The following is a 24,728-nucleotide window of genomic DNA, read 5'->3' as shown; positions in this document are numbered from 1 at the left end:
CTTAACACTAGGCATCCTGTCTCCTCTCCAAATGGCTAACAAATTGATGACATGAAAATTGCCCTAAAGACAGACCATACTGAGAACTTGTTCTAGGAACTTTTTTTTAACTAAAAAGAGAGGGGACAAAGGAAAATGATAGGGAGAGATTGAGAGAAAGAAGGAAGATTATAAATATTCTTGTAGATTTCTATTTGTTGTTGGTAAGATTTGGTCTTTAAAGAGACATATGAGTTACATAGATGTTTGAGTAAGGATTTGTAGATGTTTCTGTATTTTTAGTTATACATAGATGAAGGTAATATACTTGTCCAAATATTTGATCATTGTAATCTAGCATGTAGACATCTTGACACCAGCTTGTCATTGAGCTGTTACTGTAAAAAGATACTAATTAGATTTTTAAAATTCAAAATTTTATGTGCATTCTAATTAAGATCTATTTTATGCTGATTAACTGGTCCATTTGTTTAATAAATATTTATTAAATGCCTACTGTGAGCCAAGTATTGTGTCAAGTGCTGGAGAAAGTGTTAAAGACAAATAAGACACAGTCCCTGCCTTAGTGATCTTACCGTCTAATGTGTGAGACAGTCAAGCTAACAGATAATTATAAGGGTAAGTAAGCATAGGGTGCTATGCCAGCACACAGGGAGGGATTGACTCACTGTAGAGGTGACATGTGGCTTATAAGAAGAGGAGGCCTTTGAAATGGCTGCATGATGAAATAGGGGTTACCTCTCATGATATGTGAGCTTTCTATCAGCTGATTAATCAGAAGTATATTACTAGAAATACCAGGGGGATCTTTTAAAAAATACTAATGTCTAAGCCCGCCCCCAAAGATTCGGATTTTTCAGTTCGGTGGAGCCCAGACATGAGTATTTTTTAAAAGAAGCCCAGTTATTCTTGCAGGCTGCTGTTGTTGGAAACTACTCAAATGTCATTTCAGACATTGCTCCTGATACAGTGTGTGTGAACAAGAGCACTTTAACATTTTTTGATGTTGCTTAGAGAGAACCTATTACTGGGGAAAGGAAGATTTGAGACAAATATTAATTGAAAATAAAGAAGCAGAGATTTTAAAATATCAAAGCTAATCTCTCCACATTAAGATTAAACAGCTTCCCTAGGAAAGAATTATCATTCCAGACATCTGAAGAAAGTATTGAGATGTTTCTCATATCCTGTTTAAAAGTACTCAAGAGTACAAAGTTGTTCCCATGGATCTACTACTAAAAGTTCTACATTAAACTATTACTTCTAATATAGGATACACACAAAAGAACATTTGTTCACGAACAGCCCCATAATTACCCAAATCCGGAAGATTAGAATGGTGAATGCCTGGAGGACTTTTCGTGGGTTGGTGACAAGAGCAGAACAGATGAGTGACATGCATCTGAAGGTTAGGGTGGAATGGTAGTGAGTGAGTGGGAATGATTAGTGAGTGTAGGGTTCTCGTTGATTATATGTACTTGAGAGCAGACATTGTTTCATTTCTCTAAAGTACCCCTGTGAAGAGGAGAAAAAGTGTGTTTTAACTTTTTTCCTGTTTTTCCAAGAACAGAAAGCTTTAGAATGCAACTGGTGACATTTAAATTAATGCTTAACTGGAACCAAAAGGGGGGATATCTGTGTGCTATCTGAAAGATCACGTTAGAATAGTAGGATACTAAACCACAAGGGAGTTTTTAGTGTGTAGACCCTTTTTGCTTCTTTTAGTTTTATTTTATTGTTGAGAAAGCTATGATCCAGATCCATTAAATAAACTGTGCAAAGTAACACAACTATGTAAAGGTCGACCGGGACCAGACTTAAAGCTTTTGGACAGTGAGATCAGTGCCCTTTCCACTATCACATACTCTACTGCCTTTTATTTTTCAGGGTTTATTGTTCTTGGGTTTTGCATTTCTAGTCTAGTTTTCTTTTATTTTGTATTAAAATTTGTCTCCTGAAGGTCAAGTAACCTGGTTTGGTTATGAAAGTCCTCGTAGCTTCTGGGACTATATCAGAGTGGCTTGCCGGAAAGTTTCACAGAATTGTATCTGCAGCATTGAAAATATGGAAAATGTCAGTTCTTCTAGAGCTAAGGTAAGACATAAATAATAATGTGCAATGTGTATAATCTAATCCTAAGCAGTTTTTGACCCAAATAGAAAAATTTGAACTCTTTGCTATATAAAATACTCATTTTCTTTTCTTTGTTGGAATTAAGCACATGACCAAATTTAACATCTTTCAGAGGCTTGTTTCATTATTTTTTAGTTGCATGTAGTTGTTTTAGAATGCTCTTGAATCTTCACTGTTGCCTTATAAATAGCAGAAAAGTATGAAGCCAGTCACTATGAATTTCTTTTTTGAGAAGCACAGTAAAATATTCAGTAGTCTATGAAGTTTCTACATTTTTGAATTACCTAAATTAGTGACTCTTAGTGTTCTGCCCTCGGGGTCCGTAATGTCAAAATTATTTTCGCAGAACACTAAAATATTATTTGCCTTTTGCACAGGGTTAATATTTGTACTGTTGATGCAGAAGCAACGGAAGGTAAGATTGCTGGTGACTGAGCATGAATTAAAGCAGTGGCATCAAACTATACTAGTAGTCATTGAGTTTTTCCTCACATGCACTCAGTCTTAAAAAAAAAAAAAAAAGCCAGTGTCACTTAAGAATGTCCATGATGGTGAAATAAACATTATTAATTTAATTAAATCTCAACCTTCAAGTACCTGTCTTTTTAATATCCAAAATGGGAGCTATGTATAAAGCATTTCTGCAGCATATTGAAATAGGATGGTTTTCTCAAGGAAAAGTACTCATGTGGTAGTTTGAATTGTTAGCTGGACTAAACACTTTATTCATGTAATACTATTTTGAAAGAAGAATATTCAAACTACAGCTTTTTAGACTTACGCATTTGGTAAGCATTTCTTAAATAAAAATAAATGAAGTAAGCCTGTTCCTTCAAGGAAAACAGCTTGACAGTATTTGTTGCCAATGGTAAAATGAAAGCTTTCAGGTAAAAATGATAATTTTGGAAAACTTGTAGTATATTCACTATCTTAAGCTTGATAGCTTTCTAGTACTTAAAGACTTTTCTGATAACATTAATGTTGATATTAACAAAAATGTATTTATATTGTCTAATGGAATGTTAGATTTGCTTCAAACAGAACAACACGTTGTAACAAAGAGAATGGAGAAGCAGATATCCAGTTATCTTTTATTAAGCCATACATTGAAGAGATTTGAAAAAATATAAAAGATATGTTTCTCATTAATATTTTTGTTTTGGAAAAGATAGTTATTTTTTTCGTTAAAATATGGTTTTTAATGGTAGCATATAATGGTTCATTTTTTTTTCCTTTCCAGTTTTGACTTGTAACACAGTAAAGGGTCCTCAAAATTTTTAAGATTGTTAAGGTCTGAGCTGGTGATGTAAGCTATATCAGCTTTAATATATAATTTTATTTATTTTTTTTTACTGGTTTGTCATCGTAACTTTCCTTACTGCTTTTGATACAGAAGAGTTAAAGAATGAAATGTAAGTGGAAAATAAAGATTGAAAATACTAGATATGTACAGTTTTAAGATCAAGACCTGATTCAATTCTGTTCATTATTTGACAATTATAAGCTTATAAATCACGTCTGTATAATAAAAAAATAACAATCATCTTTCAAAAGTGTAGTTTCTAAGTTTATTTTTCCTATATCCATTTTTATTTAGGAATTTTTTCTGTTGGAAAATTTTTGACTAGCAAAATTGACAGATATTGAAATTAAATATTTTATAAAACATAGACCAAATACTTATTTTTTTCTTTTTAGTTTATATACAGTCTTTAAGGTTACACTCCATTTATAGTTATTACAAAATTACTGGCTATATTCCCTGTGTTGTACGGTACATCCTTGTAGTCTGTCTTATACTCACTAGTTTGTACGTCCCACTCCCCCACCCTTGTGTTGCCTCTCACACTGGTAATCACTAATTTGTTCCCCATATCTGTGAGTCTGCTTTTTTTGTTTTATTCACTAGATTGCTATATTTTTTAGATTCCACATAAAAGTGATACCATACAAATATCTTAACTTTAAAAAACAGGGTTTGTAATATTTAAATTTAGTGACATAGTTAGAAATTTAAACATTTAAAAATTCATAGCTATAGAAGTGTATTTTTGGATAAAGTTGATAGTTCAGATTTTGTTACCTTTTGCAGACTGAAGCTGTAGAATTCACTTTGCACAACTGCTGCTCCCTCCTTCACTACTTCTTGCCAATCTCCAACCAAGGGGTTGTCTTAGCACAGTTAGTTCTCTGCTTCAGGATCTTCTAACTCTTTTAGATTAATCAGTTTTCTGCTCAGCCTTACACATTTTTTAAGCTTACACATTGTTAAGCCAATAAATGCCTTCATTTTTAAGTCAATTATACATTTTTAAATTGACTTACACATTTTAAAGCCAGTAAATGTCTTCATTTTTAGGTCAATTAAACCTCGATTTTTTTATTAAATTTTTTCTCATAGATATTTGTCTTATTTTTCATTGTATATTAACAGACTTCTTTTTAGTCACAACTGTTGTCTTAGTAGCCCTTTGACCTCCCTTTTCTTGAACTATTGAGTTCATTTATTTACTTTCTAATTGTCTCATTGACTACAGGTTTTTAAAATGTGCAATTTGAATCCTTTTTTGTATCCTAGTTGAATTTGTATCTCAGTTTCTATAGGTTAAGATTAAAAGACTAGCTGTAATTTGAATGAATCAAGTCTATGAAAATAGAAAGTACCCTGATAGTACATAAACTTTATTTTCTTATCTTCACATTAAAAGTAGAGATTTTAACATGACAAGTGTATTGTAAATCCCTTCAATATAGGAGAGAATGTATTTATAGAATTAGTATATCCCAAAATACAGAAGGTAATTAAGAAGTTAACAAACGTTAGAAATGCAGCATTTTGACCTGGGTGGACCAAAGAAACCCGAATTCCAGCAGACCAGCTCTCTTAATAAGACACTTGGGACCAGGCTCTGCACAGCAAGATGCTGCCCAGCAGAGAGAATTAATATTTACTCTATATAAAAACTGGTGTTGAGTATCAAAACATCACAGAACAATCATGTTCCAAATCCTGTATTTATGTCTTTGTTCTGATAGGTCTCGAACAGATTCCATTTAGTGGGGAGAGATCTATTACTTGCCTGGCTAAGTGGGGAAAAGTCTACAGGCAAAGATTACCCCTGACTTTAAGTAGTTTGCTCTGTGCTACAATGAATAATCTACTCAGTGAATCACACCTGCCAAGTGTCAGGATTGAAGGATTAAGCAAATATTTTAGGTGGCAGGTTGAGTGACTGTTCACATTTAAAGCACTCTCATTTACTTTTGATACTTGTGATAATGTGTCAGAACCAAAGCACCAAACTTACCTGCTAAACAATGTACAACTCTGTACACTTAGGACCAAAATAGTTAGATCTTCACTTTTGAATTCTATATAAGAAGCCAGATTCACTCTAATTACAGTTTTAGGGTTATGTGAACCACATTTTAAACAGTAGAGTATAGGACACACTATGGAGCAGTGACTGATTCAGTACAGAAACATTCTTTAACTTTAGTTGGTTTGATTGGATCAGAAATGTCTGTGTCCTTGTATCATTGTACAACTTAGATTCACATTGTGGAAACTTGCCGCCATGAGAGGTGTAATACTTGGTCACTGTAAGCTAAGATCTGTGACATGCAGACCACTCCCTTTCTTTGCTTAGTTTGTGACTAGTTGTGCTTATTTTCCAGGGCCTATACGTAGCCTGTCAATGGAATAGAATATTTGTATTGAAGATCATGTCTATAATGTTTCCATCTCAGGTGTATTTTCAGCTCTTCTTTCTACAATATGCAGGGATTTGGTGACATTGGATTTCTATGTGTCAACTTATTTAGGTTTCAGACTAGAATTAGTACTCTTAGAAAAGTAACTTCATCTCAACAGATTACTTCACTGCTTCTGAATTATAAACATAATGTATGATGTCTGACAGAAACTCTACTAATTGCATTCTTAGTTACTACTGTTACTCATTTTGCAGATACTTCCACTGGTTTTTCTTGGTAGTCCAACTGATTTCAAGTTCAAGAAATCCTTTTTCCCCTTTAGTTTTGTTTGTTGGTTTTTGGCCTCAAAGTATGAGCTCTACACTCTTCCTGAGTTCTTCCTTTCTTCCTGCATATTTTGTGTGGGTTTTTTTTCCCCCTTTTTCTTTGTTTTTAAGAATGTTTTTGTTTTTTAAGTTTTTGCTTTGGGCAAGGTTAGGTTTTGCTAGTTTGTGGTTGTTTTCTCTGTATGTTCTTTCTATTTAATATGGATTTAACATATGAGACCAATTTCTGAATATACTAGTCACATCACCCATTCATATATCCATGTGTCCTTCCACCTGAATTTTTATGGAGCACCTATACCACATCAGAACTGTGAATGTAGTCCTTAGTACATTCTGATGACATATATCCCTAATCCTTTCTAGTGTTTCCTGATCTCATTTTGTTTACTTTTACCCTTGTTCAGAAGCTGGCCTTGTCAGTGCTTTGTCCCAGAGGCTGGTTAGCCAAGTTTTCTACTGAAAGAGGCAGAGACGGTGTTAATCACAGATACACCGGAGTTACTGAATACTAGAACTTTACAGTAAGATACCATATTGCAAAGAGGCCATAAATTTTCTGTGTTCATTTTCTATTACTGACTCACAATTCCACCCACCTCCTCTTTTAACCACTGCTTGGCTTTTCCTATCCCTAGTTCTTTATTGTGGTGGCCCCAAAACTGGAAGTTGAACAAATTGGAGAGGACCTGTGAACACTCCAGGCTTTCATTTGATACCCCAGAAAGCCAATACCTTGGGAGTGAGGGAAATTTAGATGAAGACCAGCCCCCCAAAGATCTAAAAGTGGTGTCCTTAAATGGTGCAGGGTGGTTTTCAAGTACACTATCTGTCTATCAGAAGAAAAATAAATCTACTCTAGAGAAAGGTAGCATTAGAGCTGCCACATATTTTCCTCCACAGTGTCCATTATTTAATCAGAAATCACCAGGCATATCAGGAAACAAGATTAAATGACCAAAAGTAAGAAATAAAGAAGACAATTGAAACTGACCTGTGTGAGATACAGGTAGTGGGCTTTTGAGTAATTATAATAGGTTCATTAAAATACTAATAAAGATTAATAATACTAGAGAACTAGAGCATATAAGAAAATCAAAATAGGAAACTATGGAATATTCATTCTTATAGAACTTATACAAAAATCCATCATTTGCTAGGTTGTAATTCACCTCAGTGAATTTCAAAGGATTGAAATTGTATAAAGTATATTCTTTAACCATAGTAGAGTTAAGTTAGAATCAGTAACAAAAAGATAACTAGCTTGTTGAGTTGAATTTGAGGAGGGCTTCTATTCTTTAAGTTTTTTTTTTTTTTTTATTGAAGTATAGTCAGTTTACAAATGTTGTGTCAATTTCTGGTGTACAGCATAATGTTTCAGTCATACATATACATACATGTATTTTTCATATTTTTCATAATGGGTTGCTACAAGATGCTGAATATAGTTCCCTGTGTTAAACAGAAGAAACTCATTGTTTACCTGTTTTATATATGGTAGTTAGTATGAGAAGGACTTCTAAATAACTCATGGATGGAAGAAGAAATTACAAATTAAATTGAAAAACCTTAAAAGTAATGATAATGAAAATATAACATATAAACTTGTGCTTAGAGGAAAATAGATATGCTTAAATAGGCTTTTATTTAAAAAAAAAGAATAAAGGCTGAAAATTCAGTGATCAAAGCTTTTGTCTCAAGAAGCTTTAAAAAGAGTAATAAACCCAAAGTAGAAGGAAAAAAATAATGAGCAAAAATTCAATTAAACTGAAACAAATGTACACTAGAAGAAAATCAACAAAACCAAAAGTTGGCATTTTTAAAAAGATTAATACAACTAATAAGCTTCTAGCAAATCTATTCATGAAGGGAAAAAAAAAGATTATGATTTACCAGTATCAGGAATGAAGAAGATGCAAGCCCCGTAGATCCTACAGACATTAAAAATCCTAAAAGAGGATATTATGAATAACTTCACGCCTGTAAACTAAAAATAAGTGAAATGGGAAAATTCTTTGAAAAATATTACTTACAAAATTAACACAAAATGGAAGAAAATACCAGAGTATTCTGATATCTACTAAAGAATTGAATCTGTAGGTAAAAATCTTCCCTTTACAGCCCACTTTTAAATTCAGTTACCTTTTTCTTATGGATTTGTAAGACTTCTTTGTATTTTACGAATAAGAGTCTTTTTTCAGATACATATAATGCAAATATCTGTCCGCTCTGTGATTTGTCTTTTTACCCTCTTCAATGATTACAGTTTATCCCCTGAAATAGGAGGGAAAGTACAGTGTATGTGTATTAATTTAATTAGGTCGGTCGGTTTGGTGGTGAGATGAGTTTCGTGTCTTCCAGTTGAGTCTATTGTTTGTTTCCTCATAAAGTAAGGATAGTATTGTGTATTGTAACCTAACACACACAATTCTTGAGAGGATTAAATATCTTAATGTATCCAAAGCTCTTAAAACAGAGCCAAGCACGTATTAATTATATTCTTAAAAAGTGTTGACCAACTTCAATAATTTTTTTTCAAAAACCTTTAATGGCAAACAAACAAATATTTGTGTCTCTAAAACAACAACCTTCAGTGGTTCATCACTGTCTAACTGATAAAGTCTTAAACCTAATTTTGAGCTTTTCCCACCTTACAGCCCCAGCAACCTTTATAAGTCTGTTTATCTTGTCTCTTTTGTTGAAAAAAAAAAAAAAAAGAAACTGTTAAAATCAGCACCATTTATTATGATAATGTAACAGAGAACTCTACAAACATCCAGGGACAGGAAACTCGGTGCAGCCTAGTTTTGTATGGATTGAAATTAATAAATCAGGAAGCAGGACTTTCCCCCTGCATTTCTTATCTAACAATAGCACATTTCTCTGGAGAGCAGCTTTCCCTGCTTCTGTTTTAAAATGTAGCCTTTTGGTTCGAGCCACTATTATTAGTCTCTGGGTCTTTTAGATGTAACTTTAAGGAACTTGAGACTGCTGGCTGGTTTTTGCCTCTTCCTTCCTCTTTTCCAATCAGCTGCGCCTAATTGTAGGTTTCCCTAGGCTTATTCAGCAGGAACAATGGGCTGAGTACTGGGCAAGCTAAAGAGATGTTGAGGTTGGTGAGCAAATTGACTGGCATATTAACCACACCTGTATCATTCCTTTATTTCTCACCAATGCTGCTGCTTCTAGCCTGCCAGGTTTTACCACTGTCTGGATTAACTCGTTTTTGATCCTCCCTGTCCCACAGTTTGGTGAATTAACGAGACTTTTGGCAATTTCTACAACTGTAGACTCTTCAGTCCATCCTTTCCCCCATACTGGTAGTTGACCATCATATATATTGAATAGTGCACCTTAGTTCTCAACTGCCAGTTGCAGTGCTTTGATTTTCTGTATAGTCAATCTTCATCGATTTTTTTTAGATTTATGAAAGGGTTGAGTGAAAATGGAAGTCATTGAAATACAAAATTCTTACTGCAAATGTAATCTTTTATATCCTTCATTCTAAACAAAGAGTCCAGAAGAAATGCTTTGGATTATAAAAAAAAAATGTAACTGGCTAGTCCTGACTATTGAATGATGTTATCCCTTTTCAAAAGTAAAATTAAATTATTCATATTTAGTCAGAATTGTATGTTCTGTTATTTTGTTCTAGAGTATGCTTCTGGGGTATTTTTGTTGTGGATTTTTTTTTCCTGGTTTAAGTTTTTGGAATGCTCTGGGGGCACCAGGTTTTGTACCTCATGATTTGGATGCGTGATAAGTAATGAAATTTGGTTCATTATTAGTTGTCTAAAACCTCCCTCTGGAAGGACTTGTAAACAAGTGGTGTGAAAGTGATTATTTTTATTAATGAGAATGGACTCTTTTCCTCATGTTTTATATGGAGACTCATTTTAATTAGCATATTGGTGGGCATTGAAGTAGAGAGATGTCTTATGATTACATTATGCAATTCAAAAGAAGTCTGTAACTCAGGTTAACTCAATATTAATGGTTCTTTCCCTTCAGACATTAGACAGTTAATCTGACATGCTGTACCCTACACCTTCAGAGAAACAAAGTATATATTATATACTGTATATAATTATAATTTACTTCATTTTATCTAAATATTCTTAGTCTTTATCAAATGTATATTTTGAGTGAGTTACTCTTTACATATTAAAATGCTTATATTTTTGATGATGCAGTGGACAAAATATCTTTCAACTTCTAATTTTTTTTTCATATTTGATTCTTTCTTCTTTTTAGGGCAGAGCCTGGATCAGAGTAGCACTCATGGAAAAACATTTATCTGAATACATCTCTACAGCTCTGAGAGACTTCAAAACAACCAGGTTTAAAAGTCCTTTTAATTTTCAAATATATATTTAAAAGATTCACCTGAAGACTTAGAAATAAAAATAGAATGAAGACTCATTTGTTTCTAAAGTCTTCCTCTATTTTATTTCTTCCTTTTTGTACTTCTCAGATAAATCTACTATACTATCTTCTCAGGAAAATGCAATTTGTCAACTAAACACACCTCTACCTTGGCTTATCTTTTCAGGCTCCACATTATGCCTAGAATATCTTTTTTTCTGAATAATTTCTGATTCTTACTTTTTCAACACTTGAAGTTTCATTCTCTACACAGACTTTCCTAACCGATCTGAAGAAAAATCTAACTATGAAATTCCTGTAGCATTCTTTGTCTTTCCAGACTACAACATTTATTTCATTACTTTAAAGAAAAAATGAATCATTCACTTCTTTAATTCTTATATATAATTAATGACTGCTCAGTTATCTTTTTAGAGCAGTCCCTACAAATGTTCTTCTTGTGTGGGGTAGGATTAAGAGATGGCACGTTGTGTCATGTGAAAAACAGGACCTTATTAATTTTTTTTATGATAATAGAAAAAAGGTTCATATTAGGACAACAGCCATTCCTATTAAGCTCTGGTCTTACCAATCTATATTTATAGCATTTGTTGAAGAAACCTCTTTTTTCCATTTCAAAAGTATTTGCAAATGAAAATATTCAATGATTTCAATATCCTAGGTATATACTATTCATTACAGTAGCTATATAAGTTAAAATTAAGATAAAATAGAGTTACTGATTCAGTTCTTCAGTTGCTTTATCGCAGTCCACGTGTTCACTTTCCCTGTGTGGCTAATGGATGCCAAATTAGATAGCACTGATGTAGAGCACTGCTTCGTGGCAGAAAGTTCTGTCTGAGAGCACTGCCTTAGGCACCTCTAAATTACCATACTTATTTCTGCCTTATTACTTATATTTCTAAAAGAGAGGAAGAGAGTGACAACTATAAACCAGTTTCGACAGAGAAAATTAGGCATATATATACAGAAATCGTGTATCTGGAATCTTAATTTCCGTGTCCTGATGCAGTATTTGACATTTTGGATTTTGAGACAATCTAGGCATTTATTGTGACACATTCTTTTAGCTGACTAGCCTGTACAGATTACAGTATCTTTAATTAGGTGTCTACATTTTTAGGTAATAAAATAATTTTTTATTTGGAAGATACAAAGAAAAAATTACCATGATTATAAATTTGACCAGGATATAAAAACTTTTAACTAAGAGAAGTATTTGCATGAAATAAATGTGATATATGCTTACTGAATTCTTTTAAAGCAGTGTGCTTGTCTTGGGGTATTTCTAAAAATGGACAGTGAGTTGATGATAAACTCTTAGACATTTGAAATGAACCTTATGAAATGAAGCATTTGTTTCTTTTATTTATCACCACCAGTATATACATTTAATTATGAAAGATACTAAATATTGAGGATCCTAAGGCTTTGAAATAAAAGTAATATCAGAATCTCATAGATCTAAAAAATCCTAAATTAATGAAATCAAAACCAAGTTTATACAGTAATCATCTCCTATTCAATAATGAGATTGCATCAAAGTTATGATAGTCTTTTCTAGGTAGAAATTAAAGTATTAATAATCTCTGTAAGTTGTTAGTCTTATTTCTTAGTTTATACAATTGGGTGGGGTAGAAAGAATACTTGAATAGACTATTTTTAGAGTGAGTAGTTTAAATGTTTTAAGGAAAATGTTTTTTGCTTTGTTCTTAGGTGTTAGCCATCCTTTTGGGAAAAAAAAAAAGTGATTCAGCTCTAAAACAGCCCATAAAGTATAAATATTCTTGTAACAATATATAAACATGTATTATTTAAACAGAAACATGGCTTAGTATATGTTTATACACAGAGAGACAGAGAAATATGTAATGTTTACATGTATATACACACACAGTATTTGAAAGTGACTATAGTGGCTCTGTAATTTTCAAGAAAGGAAGTAGAGAGTAATTTCAGAATTCTCATTCTAGAAGTTAACTAAAAAATGCAGTTACAAAGAGGCAGTCTGTCTTTTAAGGTTTTTTTTTTCACTGAAATCAAGCCAAAGAAACTTGATTATAAATAAATTTGATTGTGAGTCCCTAGCAAAACATATATTTGGAAGATTAGGTTTTTAAAATGACAGGCATAGTATTGGAAAGAATAGTTATACATTACCTTTTGTCTGGATGCTTCCTGACATAAGTGCTTATAGAACAATGAGAAATGATCTCTAATTCTTTAGGAATCTTGAGAGTATCTGAATCAAGTGATTTCTTCTTGTTCTACTCTTCACAGTGAAAGAGTAATGAGATCCTTTAAATGGTAATACAAGTGTTTACCCTAGTACAGAAGGAGGAGCTACATGAGCTAAGACAGCAAGCTTGAAGTCACTAATCAGTGGAAATCCAAGGATAAGATTGGGTGGAGTGATTGTGGGGAACAAAACTTAAATAAATCTTCTAAAGTACATTATGATGGCTCTGAAGTATTAGAGAAATTCATGTGATCCTTTTGCTATGGTGGAGGATGTCTTGGTGAGCAATTGGAAAAACCCTTGGAGAGTTTCATGGTTTAGAGATTGGAGTGTTATTAGGAAATAGCCAGAGGTGAGAAGCTGACAGAGTCAAGATAGAATCCAAGCTAAAAAAAAAAAAAAAAGTAGAAAATTGTTTCGGTAGGTTGCTGGAAAGGCCTAGAGATAGAGAAGTAAGGTAGAAGCTGAATTATTTTCTCAAAATTTTAATTTCTCCCCACCCCCAGCCTGAAAAGTTAAGCTAAAAAATACAAATGTGACATTTGACACAAGATCAAAAATATTCTGGCAAGGATATGAAGTAACAACTGTGGAAAATATAAAGTTAGAGATAAAATTACTTTATGGAGTCCTGTTGATTAGTTTGCAGTTGCCCTACAGTTCTACCTCATTTATAATGACAAAAGTAGTGTTCAGAAGAAATGTTAATCTTCTCGATATTATAGTAGGAGTAGGAGAAGGAGTAAAGTATAAAACTTCAAAAATTACTGAGCTGTCACAGAATGGGGAAAGAATGAGGTGATACACACTTTTCTAAAGTATATATACTTGTATAAAGTGTATGTACTTCTATATATATATACTTCTACAAAGTATAGAAAAGTAGATAGAATAGTGATAAATTACCAGATCTTTCAAGAGTTAAGACTTTAGAGATTTGAATTTGTTTAAAAGTTTAACATTATTAAGATGAAACAAAGCATTATTAAAAGGTGCTTGTGTACTGCTACCACACAGTATATACAAAAATTAACTCAAAATGGATCGTACTTAAATGTAAAACTCTTAGAAGAAAACATAGTTGTAAATCTTCAAGACTTTGAATTAGACAGTAATTTCCTAGATATATCACAAGCAACATAAGAAACAGATAAATTGGACTGAATCAAAATTAAAAACTTTATGCTTCAAAGAATACCATCAGGAAAGTGAGAAAAATGACCACAAAGTGGGAGAGCATATTATCTGATAAGGGACTTATATCTGGAATATATATATAAAGAACTCTTATACCTCAGTAAAATTTTTTTTTTAAATTTTAAAATGGGCAAAGAATCTGAATAGACTTTTTTTCCAAAGAAGATGCAGAAGTGACCAACAAACTGCACTACATCAGTAGCCATCAGGGAAATGCAAATCAAAACTGCACGATACCACTGTACACCTGCTAGGTTGGCTACAATCAAAAGAACATACAATAACAAGTATTGGCAAGGATGTGGAAAAATTGGAACCATTATACACTGATGGTGGGAAAGTAAAGTGATGCCACCACTTTGAAAACCACCTGGCCATTCCTCACGAGGTTAGATGTAGAATTACCCTGTGACCGAGCACTTGACTCCAAGATATGTAGATGTAGATGTAGGTATGTATATCCAAGAGAATTGAATCCACATGTTCATAATAAAATGTGTTTACAGATGTTTCATAGCAGCATCATCCATAATAGCCCAAACAAGGAAACAGCCCCACTGTCCATCAACTGATAAGTGAGTAAACAAAATGTGCATTCCATACAGTGGAGTGCTATTCAGCCATAAAAAGGAATGAAGAGTTTCTCCTGACGCTTTTGGTGCTTACCAGTGTGCTTGTTCTGTGGGGCCTGGTGCCTCTGTTGAGAAGCTGTAGCTGAGGAGACTGGAGCTCTGCAGGGCCAATGAAAAGCCCAAGATGTCAGGACTGAGAACAACAATTATATTAACTTGAAGGTGGTAGGGCAGGATGGTTCTATGGTGCAGTTTAAGATTCAGAGGCGTATAATACCACTAAGTAAACTGATGAAAAGATTTTTGGCAGTGAGGCAGATCAGATTCCCATTGAAGGGTCTCTAGTCAATGAACAGACACATCTGTACAGATGGAAATAGTGGAGGAAGATACAATTGATGTGTTCCAGCAGCATACAGAAGGTGTCTACTAAAGAGGGAAGCTGCCGCTTTATCCCAAAACTCTGTTCTTCCAGACCAAAAAGACATTATCAGTTAGAAAACCCAATTTGATTCCACCACATCCTGACTACCAAAGTGTAGCTTCCCCTATTCTTTCTTTTCCCCCTTTTCCATTCCTTTCTTTTACATAAAGTAACTGGTATATGTACACAAGCATATTGATTTTTTAAGTAAGTGGCCATTGATAATGTTTTGATTGACTTCAAATGGAGATGGGATGGGGAAAAATACTTCTGTGAAAATACCCCCTTTCTCCATGCTTGTGCACTTCAGCTGTTACCTTTTTATTCCAGTAAATTATTTTGCTTTCATTGCTCAACAACAGCAACAAAAGAACAACATGAAAGTCCTTGTATACCTTGTTCATTGGAGAATTTTAATGTTTTTAGTTCATCATTGTAAAGCCAAGGATAATTTTATAAATTTTTGTAGTAGCTGTTATTTGTAGAGGAGTCTGTCTTTAAGTAGGCATAAATTACTCTAAGGGAAATGAATCCCCAAGAGTTTTTCTTTCAAGTCATGTGTCTTGTTTTTAAATAAACTTCTTGTTAAAAAGAATGAAATACTGATACACACTACTATATGGATGAACTTTGGAAACATCATTATATTGTCAAAGAAGGCAGTCACAGAAGACTAGCTAGTGTATGATTCCATTTATATGAAATGTTCAGAGTAAGTAAATCTATGCAGACAGAAAGTAGATCAGTGCTTGTATGGCTGGGGTAAACGGAGTAGGTGTTGGAGGGAAATGGGGTGTGACTGCTAATGGGTACGTGGTATCTTTTTGGAATAATGAAAATGTTAAAATTTATCATACTGATAGTTCAGGAACTTTGTGACTATAGTAAAAACCATTGAATTGTACTTTAAACGGTAAATTGTGTGGTATATGAACTACATCCCAATCAAGCTATCAAAATTTTTTTGAGGTTTATTAGAGTTATATGTGGGATAAGAAAGCTTAATACAGGTTTTTCTACCTGAAGGAAGAGAAATGAGTTCCACCTATTGCACCGGAAATCATGAAATCTCAATTGTAGGCTTGTCTAGAATAGTTCAACTTTAAAAGTTCTGATTAATAATTCAACTATTGTCATTTTTGTCTATAAAAATATTTATGGCTTATTAAATATCTAAACACTTTTAAAATAAATTTTGTTTTAAAAATTTGTTCTTTTTAAATTTGCATGCAACAATAATTCCACATATTCCTGGGAATGAGTAAGAAAAGCTTCAGGATACATTTGACATTACTCTATAGTAAAGATAAGAATAAAATAAGAATATTCCTGGTCATTCATACAGACATGTGACCGGAGAGTAAGAAGTATTATAACTGCCATTTTAAAATTGCTATTTAGAGAGAATTAGGTTTTTTTCCATTAATTTATTAATACAAGGCCTCTTTTCATTAGAAAATTGAACCTGTCATTCCTGTCACCAAAAACACCTTAACCACATTCTCTTTGCTCTTTTTTGTTGTAATGGGAAGTTTCTGCTGCTTTCAGAGGCTACTTTCTTCTGGATTCTATCTCCATTCACCTCTTCCTTTAGATACCACCTCTCCTAATCCTCAATCTATCTCCCATTGCTAGATCATTCCCACCCATGTAGAAACATACTGGTATCTCGTACCTTAAAAAGAAAAAAAAAAAAAAAGTCTCCATTGAACCTAATTTCCGTATTCTGCTCCATCACCAAACTTCTCAAAAATCTGTATACACCCTGTCACCATCTCCTTACCTTAAAGTCACTTTTCTGTTTATTCTTGTTTGATCTTCTGGCTCTCAACACTTCACCAAGGGTATGTTATAAAAGAATACCAGTAATATACAAGCTACCACAACTTACTGGGCATTTTTCTATCCACGTTGTATTCCACGTAAAATGGTTGAAAACGTCCTCTTTCTTGAAAAGCCTCTTTGCTTTTAACTTATATAGCATTCCCTGGCTTTTCCTTCTCTCTCTATAATTGCTCTTTCTCTGGCTTCCCTCCCTCTTCACAGTTTCTAAGTGTCAGTGTACTCTGGGCTCAGTCCTCCATTGTCTGCTCTTCTTTCTCTTCTTAGAATTTCATCCATCTCCCTGGAGTTTTAAATACCACTTGTGTGGTCATGACATCACATTTAAATATCTAGCTAGAGAGTTCAGACTTCTTGATTTTTATCCCTTCTAATCCTGTTCACCCCCTCTTTTAGCAAGTGGTTTTACTGTCTTGCCTATATGGCTGGTGCAGTCAGAATCTAAAATTCATATTTGATTCCTCTTTTTCCTTTATTCTCTATGGTCATTCCATTAGCAAATCTTTTCAAGACTGTTTCCAAAGTCTGTCTTGAACCCACCCACTTACCTTTATTACCATGACTGCAACAGTAATACGTGCCTTCTCTCTTACCTCCACTCCATTGGCTTCCCAACTGAGATTCCAGTTTGCCCCCTGTCAGTAGCCACCCAGTTTCCAGCCAATCTTCTTAAAAGTAGGAGGTATCCAGTCAATTCCCACTTTAAACACTGAGATGGTTTCTCATTACTTTAGCTAGCAGGCTCTCTGAACACCTTTCCTGGAGTCAAATCCTGGTTTTACCATTTTCTAGCTGTGAAATCTTCGGCAAATTGCTTACCTCCTCCATGGCATAATACTTGGTGGTAAAGTTAAAGAAGATAATTAATGTAAAACACTTATAACTATGCCTGGCACTTAGTAAATGTTCACAATTATAATTAATGTTTTGTGGCCTACAAAGTCCTGTGTGACCAGCCTTCTGTGAGCCTAAGGTCTCAGGCCAAATACTTGAGAATGCCTTTCCTAATGACTTTCTTCTAAGTTTGGTTCTCCTTTAGGTTTTCTCTGCCTGAACAGCCTATTTATTTACTTCATACTTGTTGTCATCTCTAGTTATCTTTTTCTTTGGTTTGTTGCCTGTCCTCTCCCCTAGACTGGAAGCTCCATAAAGAGGGGTCATGTTTAGCTTGTTCACCATTTTATCTCTGGTACCTAGCACAGTTCTTGCTGCATTATATATTTGTTGATAAAATAGTTAATGAATTAAATTTATTAATTCTTAACAAGGCTTTTTGGAGATGTATTTTTTTGGCCAGTTTTTCCTTCTCAGTTTGACTTTGAATAGAACATTTATTTGTAATGCTGTAATCTGTTTTGTATGTCATGAGGGAGAATCTTCTTATCTTCTCCCTTAAAGCTTCTTATATAAAGAATAAATTGGTGAAGAGAATAAGAATGTTGATAATGAAATTTCTTTGGTTTATAAAATAAGCTTTCTCATATTTTAATATTGCACTTTCAGCGTGTAGAATAACTTCTGACTCTCAGAAAAGGAAATTTTGAAACATGATATTGTGCACTATCAATGTAATCTATTCTGGTTGTTCACTTTGGATCTCATACAAAGGATATTTGTTATTGAAGTCCCCAAAAGGCTTTAAAATAGTTTTACAGAATGAACACTAAAGATAGCATTACAGAGACCTATTTCAATTAGAATTAAATTATATGTGATAAGAAAAGAAGTATTATTCTTATTAGGGTATTATTTTAAATACTTTTCTAGTTTCTGATATTTTTCTGGTCAATATACAAGTGATTGGAAAGAGTATACCTAATAGAAGGTGGAGGCCTTTCTTCCAGATCACAGTGATATCAAATAGTTGCTCACAATTTTCCTTTGCTTCTGAAATACAAACTTCTTTAAAGATACAGTCTAATGTATAAATCTTTAAATTGAAGTTTTTAATACATTTTTCACCTTGGTACTTTCAATATTTATAATACACTTTTGCAATTCTGCACACTATTTTGGTTAGATCCTTCTCATAAAAATATTTTCTTTAAAATGAAACATATTTTCAACAAAAGAAAGGGAATTTTTTTAGTCTATAACTTACTGTTATTGGATTAGTCATCTTAGGCTTTGCTCTTGGCTCATTGGATACATAAGCTTGGTTATATAAGCAAACTTTATTAATGTTCCAGGTTTTTGGTGAGATAAAATGAAGATATTGAAAGTTTACAGTCTTTAGAAGTCTTTGAAAGTATTGGTAACAGAAATCAGATTCTCAGTCAAAATTGTTGATATGTTGGTTTGATTAAGGGAATAATAAATTATTTTTTCCTAGTAGCTTTTGCCTCTTTAATACATGTGAATGACTTAAATAAATATTTGATTAAGTGATAAAAAATCATCTTTTTTCAGATCAGTTCAGTCTTCATTTAAATACTGAATTAAGTTATTTTTAATGTGTTATCTCAAATTCAAAAGTGCATTTACTGAAAATGTGTTATTTTCTTAACCAGAACTAATAATGAAGTAGTTCAGCATACAAAGAACAGTTCTCTTGACTAGACTTTCATCTTCATTTGTCTTCCTCTCCCCCTCTGTTGCAGTAAATCAGATCTATGCAATATTATGCTTCAGGTGTGATTTTATTTGAGTGGAATTACTGATTTCACACTGAGCAAGCACTTCATTTATATTGGTTAGCTAAAAAAATCATTAGTAAAACAAAAGCAAAAAAGCTCATTAAAACAATACGACATACAAACATATAAATGACCTTTAGACTTAAAAAAAATTCCTAAGACCAGTTAGTTTTTATTTGTTTTAGGTATTCTCCAATAGTTCCTAAAACAAGATTGACATTAGGAAGCAAGCAAGAATAGTTTTGATCTGGGGGGAGGGGATAGCTCAGTGGCAGAGCAGGTGCTTAGCATGCACAAGGTCTTGGGTTCAATCCGGAGTACCTATGTTAAATAAACAAACAGATAGACAAACCTATTTACCCCCCCCACCCCAAAAGAATAGTTTTGATCTGACTCTTGGAATATACTTAGAAGCATGGTGGGCTCAAGGTGGCAAACAAAGGTAGACCTTTTCTTATGTAGGGAAGTAACTGGGAATAATGGGTGACTGTCAGTATCAAAAACTAAAACAAATGCACATGCCCTGTAGAATCTTGTAGTTTAGAACCATTGGAATCATAGATCTTCCAGGAGTTGATAAAAGATTCTGTCAACAGCCAACTTAGTTGTTGGAACAGGGGCAAAATATCAGATATATAGATTTGCCTAAATATCTTTACCTTTCGGTGGAACACCTCAGTTGAATATGTAGAAATTCCTCCCGTTTAGTTTACTAATCTTTGTTAGGCTGGAATTGTTAGTTTTTCTCCCTTTGTGTAAACCAATAAAAGCAATTCCCATATTTCCAAGGAAACAGAAAACATCTACTTCAAGCTAGGCTTCCCACCTATTTTTGTTTGCAGCCTTAATATCCGTCAGAGGGTAAATAGTTGTCTCTTATTTTCCTTTGTACTTTTTATTCACTTAAAATCTCTTAAGGACCATAATAGAGGTTAAATTCTCTTTAAATGTTTTTGTTTTACAAGAAGTATTATGGTTTAATAGAAAATATATAGAACTTAAAGTAAGAATAATTGAGTTTCCTCCTTGAGCAGTTTATCAACATAAGCTTGGGCAGATTGTTTTGACCTAACTCTTTTCTTGATGGTGAATTTGAAATGCATGACAATTCCTCCTGCGTTTACTTCATGGGCTTTGCAAGTATCAAATAATATGTTTGTAAAAATATTTGGTAAACTGTAAACTTTAAAATTGATGATAGGATTACGAGCATATAAACTTTATATGCAGCCTTTATAAACTCATAAATATGGAAAAGAGCAAGACAAATTTCATTTTCTAAAATGTTTTCCTTTTAGTGGGATGTTACAGAGTGGTGTTGACTGCCAGTGTATAATATAAATAACTATAACAATTTAATTATCTTCGTTACTGAACATAAACTAGTTTTTGCATGGTAATATTTTTTAAAAAGTAAATTCAGTGATTTTACGTTCTTTTGTAGAAAAATACCTTAAGCATATATTAAATGATATTTTTTCAAAGTATTTATTTTAAAATAAAACTTTAGTATTTTAAAAACTGACATTAACCTAAACAAAAGGCTTTACAGGGATTAGCAAAGATAGATTCATATTCACATTTTGTCAAGGAGATAATGAATTTTTTATATTTCATGTGCAGCTACCTTGGCAGCCCATCTGCCCTATTAAAGATTAGCATGAGTTACTATTAATCACACCTTCTTAGTTCTTAATTTAGTTAATAACCCTTGGAATTATAGAAAAATAGAATGTATGTTTGTGTTTGTTCTTTGTATAGAATAATAGTCTACATCGTTTTGAAAATAGACCTGTATAAATGACTGAACTTGCCACTTTTCAGCTTCCATTTATATTGGTTCACTGTTACGGAAAAATGTTAGACACTCGAGGTCCACTGAATGAGTCACTTTGGAGATTCTTTTTAAGAGAGATAGAAACACTGATAATGTTACAGTGGCACTTTTTTTTTTCCTAAATAGCTACAGGATTTAAGTGATCCAAGTATGTTTTTGTTTTGACAAGTTAAATAAAATTCAGTTCTTTCCACTTTAGTTTGGTCTCTAAATGATTTCTCTAGATGAAACTTCAGTCTGTTTTTAATATTTGTGTATTCACCCATTTCATTTTTTAGGAGATTTTATGAAGATGGAGCAATTGTCTTGGGTGAGGAAGCAAATATGCTTGCTGGTATGCTGCTTGGACTCAATGCTATTGATTTCAGGTGCTTCATCTATATGTATTCTGATTTGAAATTCTTCTACTTCATAGTAATTTCTACTTGTGATTCTTTTCCTTCAGATTTCTAAGTAGGGCACACAGTTGGATATTGATTTGATTAATGAGGTTCCCTTTGGAATGACACTGCTTTTCTAAATAAGTTTGCTCTCAGAAAAGGCTATCTCAAACTTAAGGATTTAACTGCCAGGCTTGCTCTCTAGTTTGGGTAAAAAGAAAGCTTGGACCACATCCCTCCAAGCAGAAAAATCATGTATTCTGGTAGCACTGAAGGAAGGTTTCGGACCTTACCTCTTAGTATTTTTCAACTACTGCTTTAAAATGAGGAAGACAAGTAGATTCAAAGCCAAAAAGATTTTCATTATCTCATACGTTGAGATAAAGAGGGTATTGACAGGCTATCTTCAGTATCTTGTTTCTTGTTATGTATCTAGAATTTTAATAAAATTGTTAATATTTGCTTTTATTATCAACAAGATGAATTGATTCTAAACTAAGATTACAAGTACTAAAAATGGATGTTGTAAGTTCTTTTTAGGTTGAAGGGAGCATCCTTTTGCATTTCTTCAGTTGATCCACGATTTTCCATTATACTAAAAGTAAAAATTTTGTCTATAGCAAGAACTCAAGCATAAGAATGAAGTATTATATTTTAGTGAAATGTATCACTTAAAAATCTAAGAATATTAACAAAACAAATATAATACTTAAATGAAAATCTACTTTTACTTCTTGAATTAAAAATAATGCTACTCATTTTCACTGAGGTTACCTTTTTCTAGTAAATCGCTTGCTTTTCAAAGTATTTTTTACCTTATAGATTTCAAGTTTAATGAAGTAGAATTATATTAATTAGCTTTTTTGTTTAGGATGAACATAATAGATGCAGTATGATGGTTGTCTTTATGATCCCGCTAAGGGATTAACTTTTTACATGGCCTGCTGCTGACTCTGTGTAAATTCTTCACAATTTTATTTTTCAGTTGAAAATATTACTGGGACAAATATCTAAACTTAAACTCTTGGTTTATTGTAACCCATTGATACTGTATAGAAAGCAGATGTCTTAAAGGTACATTAGTAATATTTCTATAAATGAAGGAAAGTCTATATAAAATGTTGCCACCTTGATTCTCTCCTTATTCAAATCTGTATAAATACAAACATACCCTTGGTATTAATATATTAGAATAAGTATTTCAACAGATAAACTTCCCCCCCAAAACCAGAAGTTAGTAGTGCATGTATGAATTTTTTCCTTTGAAAGATCAACTTGTATCTTATAAATGTTCCTGTGTTTATCTTCCTACAAAGATGTACTTTTTTCCTTTTAACAATAAACTAAACAATGTTTTAAAAAATCCAGTTGGATATAAGATTATACAGAACAAAGATTACTGGATTGGGGGACCAGGAGACCCAGTTTCTTTACTGGCAGCATGACTTTGGGCAAGTCACTTAACCTTTTCCTTGTTGCGACGGCTTCAAAATGGATTGCCTGGAGTTCAGAAGTTGTTTAGCATTCTTTTTAGGTATAAGATCCAACCTTTCACCTATTGAGGTAGTTTAGAAAACCCTCATTTTCTAATTACTCAGTTCTTTTTAGAATATATTCAGTGCCACCTGAGAATTTGTATTTAAATGTGAACAAGTCTTCATTTGAAAATTCTCTAGTGATGTTGTAAGAGTCTAGTAAAGACCAAGATAGTTATGAAATGAATAAACAAAGTTTGATCAGATTTCTCAGTAAGTTTTACTTTTGCATGATATATTTATGTAACAGTGTTATTAACTTGTGCAAGCCTTTGTCATTGGTATTGAAGGTAGAATATCTTTATTTGATGTTTATTTGTACCAAGTCACATTTAAATTACAAATAAAAAAAAATTAAAAGCTCACCTGTAATTTGATGAAACAGTTGTCTCTAACAAGAGATTGTTTATAACACTTTGATTTAAAATTTTATATATTAATACAGTTATTGTCTATTGTCCTAGCTTCTGTCTAAAGGGAGAAGGATTGGATGGCAGCTTTCCTGCTGTAATAGACTACACACCGTATTTGAAGTTTACTCAAAGGTATTTGACATTTTGAAATATGTTATTGAAATCTTAACTTATAATTGAATGTCTTGTTATGCAATATATTCATCTGATTAAAACTACTTTTTATAAAACATTTCAGTAACAGAAATCATTCAAAAATATAAACTTCAGTTGCTTTGTTAGTATATAAGTATACTCTTTTTATACAAGTGTAATCCTAGCATAAATGTAGTTTTTAAAAAAACAGCATATATTTCTACTGCTGTAGTCAATATAATAATTTTAAAAGCTCTATGATAGTCCATTGAGGTTTCAAAACTATAATTCATTATTTAGATTGTTTTTCATTTTATTGCCATTGTAAAGAACACAACAATGAACAGTTTTGTGTAAATAAATTTTCTTTTTGTTTCTGTTGTGAATTTAGAGTTATTCAGGTAAGTGCAGTGAAAAATTTTGTGGCTCTTGAAGTCTGTCCTTAGAGTTGTATTAGTTTATCCTACTACCAGTATTGTGTGAGAGTTATGGATTTCCTAATCTCATTAGCATTGAAAATTAATCAGATGAAGTCTATAGATTTTCTGAAAAGCTGCTTGTATAGTTGATTTTGTGAATAGAATAATGCTCTTATGTACTTCTAAATGTTATGATCAGGCCAAAGCTGCAAGGGAGAGAGCGAGTGAGTACAGTATGTATGTATGCAGTGTATATATGTATGTACACACACATGCACACACACACACACTCAAGATGCATTTATTGAGTGTCTCATGTAGGAAAGAATCTTTCCTAGGTGCGAGGGATACATAGATGTCAAGAGTTATAGGAACTTCGTGAACTTCTAAAGAGAAATACAGTCACTCTACTGAAGATAATCACCATCTAGTGAGAGAAGTCACTGTGATTTCAGAGCCAGGAGTGTGAAGATATTTTAGAAGATGAAGGAGAAGGATGAATAGAGTATTATGGTACCAAGATTTCTAACTTAAATA

At 32.8% G+C, this 24,728-nt stretch overlaps 1 protein-coding gene and 1 pseudogene across 5 annotated transcripts in view; both read left to right on the top strand.

Moving 5' to 3' along the window:
- Window positions 1-24,728, top strand: part of RUNDC3B (RUN domain containing 3B) — a 121,534-nt gene that overhangs the window by 45,746 nt on the left and 51,060 nt on the right. For all 5 annotated transcript variants that reach the window (XM_031454844.2, XM_031454840.2, XM_031454845.2 and 2 more), the window contains 4 exons: window positions 1,961-2,094; window positions 10,431-10,516; window positions 21,588-21,677; window positions 23,689-23,769. In XM_031454844.2, coding sequence (XP_031310704.1) covers window positions 1,961-2,094; window positions 10,431-10,516; window positions 21,588-21,677; window positions 23,689-23,769 — 391 coding nt within the window. The remainder of the gene's footprint in view (window positions 1-1,960; window positions 2,095-10,430; window positions 10,517-21,587; window positions 21,678-23,688; window positions 23,770-24,728) is intronic.
- LOC105087387 (small ubiquitin-related modifier 2-like) lies at window positions 11,857-15,373 on the top strand (annotated as a pseudogene).

This window comes from Camelus dromedarius, chromosome 7, assembly GCF_036321535.1.
Source record: "Camelus dromedarius isolate mCamDro1 chromosome 7, mCamDro1.pat, whole genome shotgun sequence".
Lineage (NCBI taxonomy): Eukaryota > Metazoa > Chordata > Mammalia > Artiodactyla > Camelidae > Camelus > Camelus dromedarius.
The sequence above is the reverse complement of the archived record's forward strand: the minus strand, read 5'-3'. Positions and strand labels throughout refer to the sequence as shown.